Source organism: Octopus sinensis, linkage group LG1 (assembly GCF_006345805.1).
Source record: "Octopus sinensis linkage group LG1, ASM634580v1, whole genome shotgun sequence".
Lineage (NCBI taxonomy): Eukaryota > Metazoa > Mollusca > Cephalopoda > Octopoda > Octopodidae > Octopus > Octopus sinensis.
This window is the reverse complement of record NC_042997.1, coordinates 110,436,282-110,449,509: the sequence shown is the minus strand read 5'-3', so window position 1 is coordinate 110,449,509 and position 13,228 is coordinate 110,436,282. Positions and strand designations below refer to the sequence as shown.

Sequence of the window (13,228 nt, the reverse complement as noted above, 5' to 3'; positions counted from 1 at the left end):
TGGTGTGGCCTCCTGGCTTGTCAGTCCTCAGTCAAACTGTCCAACCCATGCCAGCATGGAAAGCAGACATTAAACGACAATGATGATGAATATCACCATCAACATCACCCCACCCACATTCTTTACACCACTAGTCACCTCCTCCTCCTGCATTCTCACCAAACACCTTTCTGTGTCCCTAGATAGCTCTTCCCTCAACCACACCCCAATCTTATCACCTCCACCCACCAGCTACTATCTCCACCCTCATATCAACTTCCTCCCTACCTTCTGATTTATCCTCCTTCCTGAGCCACAGCTCACCCCCTCGCCACTTTATCCCAAACCCCTCCCCCACCTATCCACCTCCATCCAACCATCTGTCACCCATCCCTCACATTCTTATATTACCCACCCTTCCTGTCTCACCCCCACCTCATCCCCTTCCCAATCACAACTACAAATCCTTATAATGTGCTGGGGATAGCCTTGTATCTCCCCTTTGTTCTTGTCCCTTTATCATAACTTGACAGCACCTGGCATAAAGCCACCTCCTGCTTCATAACACCCACCCCAACACACATACATGTAGCTATGGAGCTTTTCTCTTTCCTGATTTTTTTTCACCCACCACACCTCCCACACATATAGCCATGGAGCTTTCTCCTTCCTGACATTTTTCACCAATCCCAACCCACACACAGTCATGGGGCTTTTCTCTTTCCTGATTTTTTTTCACCTGCCCCCACCTCACCCACATGTAGCCATGAAGTTTTTCTTTACCTAATTTTTTTTTCTTTCTTGCATCTTACTGGGGAACCTCATTAGTGTTGGTGCCAGGAGAAAAAGTACCCAGCTCACACTCCAAGATGGTTGGCATTATGAAGAGCACACTGCCCTAGAGAACATGCCAAAACTGGTGCAGGAGCTTAGTGCAGCCCTTTGACTAGCCATTCCTGTCAACACACCCAACCTATGCCAGCAATGGAAAATGGCCATTAAATGACAATACATATATAAATAGATATGTGTATACATGCATACACAAACACACACGTATTATAATGTGAGACCCTCGTCCAATTGTATGTTATTGTCAGCTCTGTAATATTGTTGCCACTATTAAGTTGTGACGATATTCCACATCTTGTTAGCTTTGACTCCTCTATCACTGATAGCTCTGCAAGACAACAACTTTGAAACATTTACCTTGACAGTAATTCAAACTCATATATATCACGTAACTGATACTGACTCCAACTGAGAACTGTTATGACAACCCTACTACTACTGACCACCTACAGTGACTGTCTGACTTTATAGTGGCTGGTTCATACCACTTTGTCACATGGGAAGGGGAATACCGTTTTCACTATAACTACATGCGATAGGTTCTTTCAGGTTCTGTCTTCTAAATCCACATTAGTCCATGACTATAGTAGAAGACCTTAACACAAAGTGTCATGCAGTGGGATTGAACCGGAAACCAATACAGGTGGTGGTGGAGAGGGTTGTCTCACCTGGTTTGGTATCAGAAGGGTTCACAGAAAGAAAACGAATATCCAAGAATTTTGCCCATTTTCCTAATAATGAATAACAGACAATATTATTGGTAGAGTAGAAATACGAGGAAGACTTACCGTAAACGTGATAATTTCTACATCACTGCCGACATTTATGTCAAACGTAACAAAACCTTTTACAGGCCTCTTGCGTTCTGCAGCAAATGGTGATGTTCTGCCATTTAAATTCTTCACAGAAATTTCCATATTTACTTCCTTCCTCTCATCGTTAACACGGCTGCCATCTTGCTTCATTAATGCCAACTGGAAATTAAATAATAATAAATAACTACGATGAATTGAAGTGGGAAATACACAGGTCGTGAACAATGAAGAGAGTGGATGTGATACCAATACAATAGTGATGGGCGTGCTTGGACGTATCAGCATTCAACAACCAACATGGTTCAAAAAGATTGGTACAAATGTAAAGATAGAACATCTACAAAAATCATTGTTGCTTGGAACTGCAAGAATTCTCCACAGGGTTCTTGATGTATGATCAGTAAACAAGTGTCACCTTAGTCTACTGGCCGTGGACAGCGGACACTTTCTCCATCACACCCAGCAAATTAAGCTGAAATTTTTCATGATAAAATGACGATGATGATGATAATAGTAATTTACTAATATAAGGACAAGACTAGAATTTGGGGAAGGGATGTTAATTGATTACATCAACCCCAGTATTTGACAGATACTTATCATATTGTCCCTGAAATGGTGAAAGTCAACCTTAGCAGGATTTGAACTTAGAATGTGAAGAACCAGAAGAAATGCCAATAATTTCTTCTAATCTTGGCACAAGAACAGAAATTCGATTATATTGGTCCCTATTAACTGATATTTATTTTATCAACCCCAAAAGGATGAAAGGCAAATTTGAACTTGGAACCTGAAGCTGGATGAAATGCCGCAAAGCATTCTGACTGGTCTGCTAATGGTTCTGCCAGCTTGCTGTCTCCAGAATAATAATAATAATGGTTTCATATTTTGGTACAAGGCCAGCAGTTTTGGAGGAATGGAGAGGTTGATGACATTGACTCCAGTATACAACTGGTACTTATTTTTATTGACCCTGAAAGGCAAAAATCAACCCTGGTGGAATTTGAACTCAGAACATAAGAATGGATGAAATGCCACTAAGTATTTTGCTGTGTTCTAACGATTCTACCAGCTCACCACCTTAGATAATAATAATAATAATAATCCTTCCTACTATAGGCACAAAGCCAGAAATCCTTGGGAAGGGGGTAAGTTGATTACATTGACCCCAGTGTTTCACTGGTACTAAATCAGTCAACTTCGAAAGGATGAAGAGCAAAGTCAATCTGGTAGGAATTTGAACACAGATGGAGAAGATGGAGAAAATGCTGCCAAGCATGTCACCCAGCTAATAATTCTAATAGCTCACCACGTAAGATGATGACGATAATTTGAATTGAGGTAAGGTTGCAAGTCATGCAGAAGGCAGCACTTCTTTGTGCATCAAGGATTTTTAAGGAAGGTTTTGTCTATTTAAGGTACAAGAGAGGAAGCAGTAAGGGATATTTGTCAACTTGTTGACTGTTCCCCACTACACTCTCGGAGTGATTGGCGTTAGGAAGGGCATCAAGTTGTAGGAACCTTGCCAGATCAGATTGGGGCCTGGTGCAGCCTCCTGGCTTCCCAGACCCCAGTCGAACCATCCAACCCATGCCAGAATGGAAAATGGATGTTAAATGATGATGATGAAACATCTGGTGGGAAAGTGGGAACATTTGCAGGTACGACCAGCTGCAGTCTTCCTCATAAAGTGTAGCCCATTCTTGGACAATTACAGCTGAATGTTCACCCTTGACTAACAGAGCCTTGCCCCCAATACATTCTAAAGCGATAAGAATAAAATGAAGTTGAGCAAATTGAGTGGATGTTGAGACCATACTTACTGTGACTGAGACAAGTGTATTTGGTTTAAAACTTCTTACTGCATCTCCGACCCAATGAAGTTTGACTCTGGAGCTAAAACAGTGAGATGTAGCTGATCCATTTTGAGACATAGCTAAGAACCAATCGAAGACAGTTACATTAAATATAAGTTCACTGTCCCTCAGGTTTGAGAACATTTTTGCCCTCATTTGGTTTAGGATTTCTGACATTCCAAATCGGAAGTCAATGCGTCCATTGAACTGAAATGGTAAGAATATATAAAATAATGTTCCAAAAGACAGACAGACAGGTTAAAAGAGAGATAGAGACAGACAGACAGACAGACAGACTGACTGACTGATAAACAAAAAAACAGACAGGCAAACAGGGGAATGGATAGACAAGCAGAGCTACATATTACATAGTAATACTAGCAGTATCGCCTGGCGTTGCTCGGGTTTGTTTTGACCCGCTGGAATTGGAATTTTTGAAAAGTAAAAATTTTGCATTATGTAGCTTGTTATTGTGTTCAAGTGAACATTTTTTCTGGTTGAAATACACCGAAAAGTGGCAACACAGCAGTGAAAAAATGGTAAAAAATAGGGATTTTCATAGAAAAAAGCAGCTTTTTGATGTAAATAATTTTTGGTGTTAACATGGTCTGATTTGAATTTTATCTTCTACGGAAGGAAGAGCAACCCTTCTTCTATCATACTCTCAATTTTGGTCAACTTGCGCCGCAGGGTCTCGGAGGAGATAGTGTTAGTTGAAGGCTACCCAAACCTGCCGCACACAGACAACTTCAGCTTTATATAGAGAGAGATAACGCATACACATTAATACACATACACACACACACATACATGTATGTATGGATGTATGTATGTATATATGTACACCTGTCCACTTCTTGCCATATTTTTATCCTTCACTTCCTACACACACACACACACACACACACACACATTCTTAGCTTACAATTTCTTTCTTTCAACAACTGACAACTGAAGTACAATCGCCAATTAATACTACCAAAATTTAGCGACAGAAAGTAAATTAAAAACCAATTTACCTTTTCTGTTGAGTTATGGCAATTCTACCGTTGGTGTGTGTTTGCAAATGTGTTCGAATGAGAAAGTGAATTGTGTTTGGCGCCTTTTTTACTAATAACAAACACACATGTGTGTGTGTGTGTTTGAGTGTTTGTATGTAGTTGTTTGAAACGTTTGTGTTTGTCACAGTCATATATGTATATGTGTGTGTGTGAAGAATGACAAACCAGATAGATAGAGCCTGAAGTTCTTTTGAAGTTCGCGGTCCGTTTGTGTGTGTGTGCGTGCTTTAGGTGTACGTAGGTATGTGTTTTTGTGTGTGTGTCACTGAAGCCATACATACATAACCTCTCTCTCTTCTTTTCTCTCTCAGTCACTCACTACAAAAAGTGAATAAAAAAAGTTCAGTTATCTCTGTCTTTCACACATACACACACAGCACAACATTACTCTCTCTGTCTCTTTACACACAGTAACAAAAGCACTTCACTTACACACCACACTTTCTGTGTCGCACACCCCATCAAACACATACACACACACACACACACACTCACGCATGCACACATGTACATCAATGCTTCCGATGCACACCAACTTCAAAAGAACTTCCCGAAAAAAAATGCATGTGTATCTGTTTCCCCGCTTGCAAAGAGAAAGTAGGAGAAAGTATGGTAATAGACGGAGGAAAGCATTTGAAATGAGAGAGGCAATCGTATATGTATATGTTTGCGTGTCTATGTGTGTGTACACTTGCAAAGAGAAAGTAGGAGAAAGTGTGGTGGTAATAGCAGGAGTAAACCACTTGAAATGAGAGAGGCAAATCGTAAAATATTGAGTTTTCTTAATTTTTGCTTAATTGGGGGTCAAATTGAAAAAACTTTACATGCCATGACCCAATCGAATCTACTTGGAAAAATCATAGGTAAATTCCAATTGAAGAAATTCTATATTGTAGAATTGTATTAAAAAGAAACATGGGAACAGGCAGAGAAAATCTGCCTTTTATCATAAGAGATGATTCAACCTGCACAGCAGATGAATATATTGATGAGGCATCTAGCCTTGCTTTGATACAGTAGCCTTGTTCTGAGACCTTAGTTTCATTCTGAGCTACACTGTAGAAATGGCCTCAGTTCCTGCCAGGCTGTGGTCAAAGACAGGTCTTCTCTGCAGCTTCATGTACAATCTCTCACATGCAACTCACAGGTCCAGTCACTTCAACACAAAATATGTGGTTCGTAAACAAAGATATTTTATCACACATGCATTCTCAAAATGATTTCTCATTACACACACACACATACACACAAACACATAATGTAATACAAATATTATATGTTACTTCTTTCAGTGCAAAAACAAAAATCACAACATTTCTTGTATGTAAACACACATATTTTCGTATCATACCACATGCTTCCACTGCAAAAGGTGAACACAGAATAAACAATATATTTATACACAAAAATGTCTTATGGTGATTCATACTGTTTTTCCATTTAATAACATGCAGCACTTGAACAGCCAACAACAGCTGCAACAAACTGATAGTGAAGGAAAGAGTCAGAGAAGAAAATGGATGGAGAGAGAGAGAGTTAAATGGACAAATGAGAAAAGAGAAGGTAAAAGGAAAGCCGTTTGACTAATAACAAGGCAGACAAATATCCAGGCAGATGGACAGGTGCACAAATGACTGACCAGTACAATGGAGAAGAATGCCATGCAAATCCAGAGATCTTTGCAACATTTATACATGAGAGTGGAATGGAAACTGGCACCTCTGTCACAGCCACAACTGTTCCAGTCGGTCCAACCAAAGAAACAGCTTGCTCATGAAACTAATGTGCAAGTGGCTGAGTGCTCCACATACATGCATACCCTTAATGTGGTTCTCAGGGAGATTCAGCAAGAAATAGAGTGCAACATGGCTGACCCTTTGAGTTACAGGTACTTCTCACTTTTGCCAGGTGAATGGACTGGAGTAACTTGAAAGAAAGTGTTTTGCTCAAGAACACAATGCACTGCCGGGAATTGAAATCGTGCCCTGATGTTCATGATCTAAATACCCTAACCACTAAGCCATGCCCCTTCACCAATGACTGGAATATTATTGGGGTTACAATAGGATGGTATGAAAAGAAAAAAAAATATTAACCATGAAAATTTAAATGTCCTAGAAATAAAATAGTTACAAGTCTCAGAGATGAATATTTTCACTTAGAATTACAGGAGTGAGAAAAAGAAATACTTACATATTCCACCTCTTTCTGTAAAAATGGTAAATGATCATTAGTTTTATTGTAACGGTAGTTTTGGTTTGGTGGCACGATGGTCAGTTTGATGACAGCAGAACCAATTGTGGCCTTGCCACTTGTATGGCTGAAATTTAAGATGACCAACATCAGAGATTACACTGACAAAAGTATGTATACAGTCATACACAGTTGTAGAGTAGACCATAGACTCTCTCTCTCTCTCATATATATATATATATATATATATATATATATAAAAGAGAAATAAGCTCTTAATTATATACATATATCATATATTGTGAAATTTGATTTAGAATTGCTAAATTGAATTTTTCCCTGTAAGTCTGGAATTATATTCCCTACTATTATTATCATATATATATATACACACACACACACACATATACAAAGGGGTCTAATGCTCTTAGCTTAGACTTTTTGGGGAACAACCAGATCGAACCATCTCAAGTGTAACTGTCCGAAATGGTCGTAACTTCTGGGACTTGACTGATGAAAGAAAGCCAAGAATGACCTGTCCTTTTTTGCCTGTCCTCCTAATTGCTGTTTCTCTTGTCCGCCTTTGTGTCGTCTATCTGTCCAAATGTTTAATGCCCTCTATTGCGTTTTTGTTCCATTTTTATGTGTGTGTGCTTTCAAATGTACTAGGGACCAACTAGCTTTCAGCCACTGTTTGTATCCCGTTGAGTCCACTACTCTAATTGGTTGGTATTGGTGCAATTTGTCTCTTACTCTATTGTGCCAACTGACGGTGGACAGCCAATCAGAGACTTTAGATGGCATCACGTGAACAACCTTTTTCAAACCCTATTTCAAGCCTACTACTACTTGTAAAAAACCAGCTTTCTCCTCAATACATGTCTTTGGTTCCAACCACTGACCACATAAGACAGCCAGTTCCAGTGACAACACAGCAAAAATATGTGAATAATTTAAGATTATTTTATAAAAGTATAACTTTTACTTTATATTAAGATGGCAGAAGAGTGTGAAGGATTTAAGATCCTTTTATGAAAATTTTTATAGCTTTCTCTTCATCCAACAGCATTACGGCAACCCCTTCTTTGTTGCCACCATCATCTTAATGTCGTCGACATCATCTCTCTATGTACAGCAAGAAACAAGCAACTCACTCAGGTTCCAACAATTCTCTGTTCGTGAATTACTTTATGGATCAACAGCGAATATACAACCTGCAAGATCGTCTGTATCACGTCACCCAGGCAGCAGCATCACAGCCACAACTTCATGTACAACACGTACCTCCAAATGGCTCAGCATCATGGCCACAACTTCTTGATACAGTATTTCAACTACTACTGCCTACTAAGAGCACCATCCGAGCATGATCGTTGCCAGAGCGGCTAACTGGCGTTCATGCCAGCAGCACATAAAAAGCACCATTCGAGCGTGATTGTTACCAGTGCCGCCTTACTGGCACTTGTACCGGTGTGCAGATGACACGTAAAAACATGATTTTTCCGTGACCGTTGCCAGTACTTCATGCCGGTGGCATGTAAAAGCACCCACTACACTCTCGGAATGGTTGGCGTTAGGAAGGGCATCCAGCTGTAGAAACTCTGCCAGATCAAGATTGAAGCCTGATGCAGCCATCTGGTTTGTCAGTCTTCAGGCAAATTGTCCAACCCATGCCAGCATGAAAAGCGGACGTTAAATGATGATGATGTGTACAATTCACTATAAACTAGTATTCTCAACCTTGTGTCTATGAACTTCTCCCTTTGATGTCTATAGACTCTTTCACTGTCTTCTTCATTGTCATACTTATATCTTAACACACACGCATGCATCTATGCTTACACGTACACATACATTTGTTCTCATGATGGCCTATTATTCTGCATACATGAAGCACACACAGACACATATGTCAACATATCGGTAGATCTTCCCTTAATCATTCTACATGGTTGTGTCTCTCTTTTTCTCACTGGCACTTATATGTATTATTCAAAGCCACAGTCGAACCAATTCTACTATATGGCTCAGAAACCTGGACGTTATCAAAGAAGCTTGAGAGGCGGTTGGATGGAACATACACTCGCCTCCTTATGAGAGCTCAAAATCTCTCGTGGAAGCATCATCCAACCAAAGTACAAATATATAGGAAATTACCACCTGTATCATCTCTTGTGAAATGTAGAAGAATCCAGTTTGCTGGACATTGTTGTAGAGCTGAAAACGAGGTAATTTCTACTCTTCTCCTCTGGAAGCCATCTGCTCATGATACCAGAAGGCGCACACTCTCCTACCCTGATGTAATCTCCAGGGATACAGGCATCCAGCAACAGGACCTCCATAATGCTATGATGGACCGTGAAGTCTGGCATAACATAGTAAATTCCATTGTCTTGACCACGGTCAAACAATGATGATGATTTATAATTATTGCAAGGACTGTGTGATGTGCTAAGGAGCCTTTCCCTTCACCTCGCATCACACAGTCCCTTACACAGTAAAATTTACAACAATGAATTTAACATCAACAACAGACGCAGGTACCAAACATTTGGTCAAGAAGGTCATTTCTCTTAATGGATTTGTTCTTTGATCCCATTGTGTGACACTTTGGATAAGTGCCATCTAACCCAGCTACCGGAACCTCAGGTCAGCCAAAGCCTTGAATATAAGTTGGTAGTCAGAAATGGTGTGGAAGCCCTTTCAAGTGCACACACAGAGTCTTGCAATCTGGAATGCCTCACAACTCTGATTGTCATGCAGTCAAACACTGCAGTCTTTTGTTATGTAAATTTGTCAAGTATTTTCTCTTCTGGCCACCTAATATGATTCTCAGAATATACAGGGTGTTCAAAGAGTCTCTATGCAGTGATATATTTTTGAAGACACCAGCAACACCAAGAGACATTGCTCAAATATTGTCTCTCCATTTGTAGGCCAACTCACTGAAAGTGGAATTAATAATTGCAGACTTTCAGCAAGATGGAACTACAGCACATACTTTGTGCATCACCATGGCGCTACTTCAAGATTTTTTCGGTGAACGGATTATTTTGGAAGGACTTTGGCCATCAAGATCCCCTGATTTAACATGGCCAGACTTTTTTTTTCTGGGGAGCAAGTAAAGGATCAATGTACAAGAATCACCCAAAAACCATTAATGAGCTAGAAGACACAATCATAACCTCCAAACGGTCCATACTGCGTCAGACTCTCCAAGATGTATTTCAAGACATGTATAGAAGAGTCAACTTATGTATTGAAAATGAAAGACAACACTTTCAACACCTCTTATAAAGTTTTTGTAAAGTCTTGTAAAGTCTAATATATTTTTTCGTAGTCCTATTATACCATCTTATATTTGTTTTGCAATAAAACACTGCCGAGAGACTTTCTGAACAATCTGTATCTGAGAATATATCCGACAGGTAGGTTAGAATATTGAAGAGAAGGATAGGTTTTAGGAGGTGACAGAGAAGTTGGTAGAAAACACGAAAGAGAAAGTTGGAATGGTGAGTTCAAATGCCACCAAGGTCAACTTTGCCTTTCATCCTTTCAGGGTGGATAAATTAAGCACCAGTTGCATACTGGGGTCAATGTAATCGACTCGTCCCCTCCTCCAAAATTCCAGGCCTCGAGCCTATGGTAGAAATGATTATTATTATTATTATTATCATTACTTACTTGGCCATTACAACACCACCAATGGAATCGACATCATCCATGAAATACGGAGACACTGTCACATTGACATCAAAACGAGGAGTCCCTGGAAAAGAATAAGGTGTTCGTTATACGAGAGACAGTGAATGCTTAACATACTTGTTATAACAAACTGTTAAAGGTATCAAAGGGTCAAGTGGTGGTGGTGTTCAACCTAAGTGACAGATCAGGTTTACCGTCCAAGAGCAGAAATGGTCTCTCAGATAGATTCCTAAACACACACACACAGTCATTTTTTACAGGTTACATTCACACAACCTTAGCTAATCCAAGACATAAGGTTCTAATATTTGGATTCAGAATAAAGGTATGTGTGTGGCCTTGTTGTCAGGCTCACAACTATTTGGACATGGGTTCAATTCCCACACTAGACAGCACATTGTGTTCTTCAGCGACACACTTCATTTCTCATTGCTTCCAGTCTACTCAGGTGGAAATGAGTACCAGTGCTATCTGGTGGGGAGGGAGAGTTAACCTGGCAACAGATAGTGTCCCATTTGGTGGGGGTTTTTGTACTCTTGGGTGTCAAAATGCCTTGGAACCCACATCCTTAAAAAATTCCAGCTTCATAAATCCTTTATAAAATGTAATCCTTTTGTTACTATGATGATGATGATGATATTACTGAACAGCACTGCTTCCGTTTCAATTAAATTTGAAAATATAATATTTATTGATATAATTTTGTCATTACCAAAGGTGAATATCGTTAATCGAAAAGTTAACTTCATTAACAATCAATTAATTATTTCTTAAAGTAACAGAAGTTATCAATAAACCATTAACATTAATTTTTATTATAGAAAAAAGCAAAAAACCAGTTTTTTCTCTAAAACCATCTTTAAAAAGAGCGAAAAATATAAAATCCGTTAACTTCAATTCAATTGAAGTTAACAAGTTCACTTGAATTAACGGAAATGAATTAGTTCAATAATGATTTCCAAAGTTAACTTAAAAGTTAAATCATTAACAAAAATCTTAACTTTGTTAATTAACGAATTAACAGTTTGGTGCCCAAGTTTGGTCATCACTAAACTGATGCTTGAAGCAATACAAAATTCTAATGGAATGTTTTAATTAAGATCACTTATAACAGTTCTGTTAGCATATTTCTGTTGAAATACACAACTTTTTTTTTCAATGAATTTTGGAAAGATTGAATTTAGTAAAATAACTGTCAATATTAAGATAGTGTTTGGGACAAAAATTAACACAAAATTTTGAAGGAATCTTTTGATTAAGATCATTTAAATTTTTTTGTCAGCATATTTCTGTTGAAATACACATTTTTTTTTTTCAATTAAATTTGAAAATAACAAAGAATTTATTGAAACAAAACTCATTATTAAGATGGTGTTTGGAACATAAATTCACATGGCATTTTAATGAAAGACTAATTTAGATAATTTTAATACAGGGAACTTGGGTCATAGAACCAAGAGAGGTTTCTGTTGGGTTGGTATCAAACCAGGTAAAATTCAGTCTAAAGAAGCACCATTTCCATATTGTAGAACACAGAGATAAGTTATGTAGATGGCTTGCAAAAGGCTTTTGTAAATATTAGTTGAAGTAAGGCTTAATACTAAAATATTGTTGGTTCCATAATGGGGAAAAAACACCAGATTGTTGTTATTGTAACTAAATACATTGAAATTGAGAAATCTTTGAGTTAACTTACAAAATTCTTCAACACGGAAATAATGTTCATATATAATATTCTGGAAAAAAGAAAAAAAATTTATAGAAAATTCTATACTGCCATTTTGGCCAAATAACATTCTTTCACTTTTCCCAATTCCATACTGATATTTACCATTGACTACATCTATATTCTTATACTCTCCCCGTCCATTCCTGAAAGTTTGTCATGGCACCATATCATCTTTGCATTCCTTCCGGTTACTCCAACCCATCCTTTTATAATGTGGGGTGGTCATATATTTCCTCTATAGCAAATCACCTGTATCTGGCACCATTATCAAAATTTAACCTCTCAACACCTGGCATAAAGCCAACTCCTCTTCTACACTGATTAATCTTCAGACTTTGGCATAGACATACATGTTCACCAAGGGTTGCAGGTGTGGCTCATGAGATTTTTGGCTCAAGGCTAGACTCATTTCTTTTCTTGTGAAGACAATTCCATTGATATTCTACAATACACACACATCATATGGATGTAATTGTATCATTAAGAAGATTGTTTCTCAACCATGTGATTATAGATTCAATCTCTCTGCATGATAGCTTGTGTAAGTGTCATCTTCTGTAGCTCCAGGCCAACCAGAACATTGAGAGCGGATTTGGTAAATGGAATTGAAAAGAAGTCGCCCTACATGTATGCTTGTTTGTGGGTTCCCCTCTCTTGTCATCACATATGGTGTTATTTATTTCCAATCTTCCATGGAAACAGATGTAGCGTGGTGACAAGCAATTCTGTCCAACCCGTGCCAGTATGGAAAAGTGGAAATTAAAATGATGTTAGATCTAATATACATACAGTTAGGGAGAAGTGCTGAAAACCCTATACAGGGCCTGTGTTTTTCTTTTAAATATCTGAAGAACAATACGTTTGTAGCAATACAGTGATGATAGAAAAATAATATATTGTTGATAAATTCTATTCTAGGAACCAACAGTCAGTGGCAGACTGGCCAGGTTGCCAGCTTACCTGATGGCAAGTGGGCCCCTGCACCATTAGAATCCATATATAGGGGAACCCATCCCCTCAAGTTTGAGAATTTTTTAT

The 13,228-nt window shown here is 38.5% G+C and overlaps 1 protein-coding gene across 2 annotated transcripts in view; it reads right to left on the bottom strand.

Moving 5' to 3' along the window:
- LOC115217895 (C3 and PZP-like alpha-2-macroglobulin domain-containing protein 8) overlaps nucleotides 1-13,228 on the bottom strand; it is an 80,208-nt gene that overhangs the window by 45,240 nt on the left and 21,740 nt on the right. For both annotated transcript variants that reach the window (XM_036503713.1, XM_029787617.2), the window contains exons 8-12: nucleotides 12,158-12,197; nucleotides 10,441-10,525; nucleotides 6,757-6,883; nucleotides 3,470-3,709; nucleotides 1,620-1,805 (exon numbers count right to left, since the gene is read on the bottom strand). In XM_036503713.1, coding sequence (XP_036359606.1) covers nucleotides 1,620-1,805; nucleotides 3,470-3,709; nucleotides 6,757-6,883; nucleotides 10,441-10,525; nucleotides 12,158-12,197 — 678 coding nt within the window. The remainder of the gene's footprint in view (nucleotides 1-1,619; nucleotides 1,806-3,469; nucleotides 3,710-6,756; nucleotides 6,884-10,440; nucleotides 10,526-12,157; nucleotides 12,198-13,228) is intronic.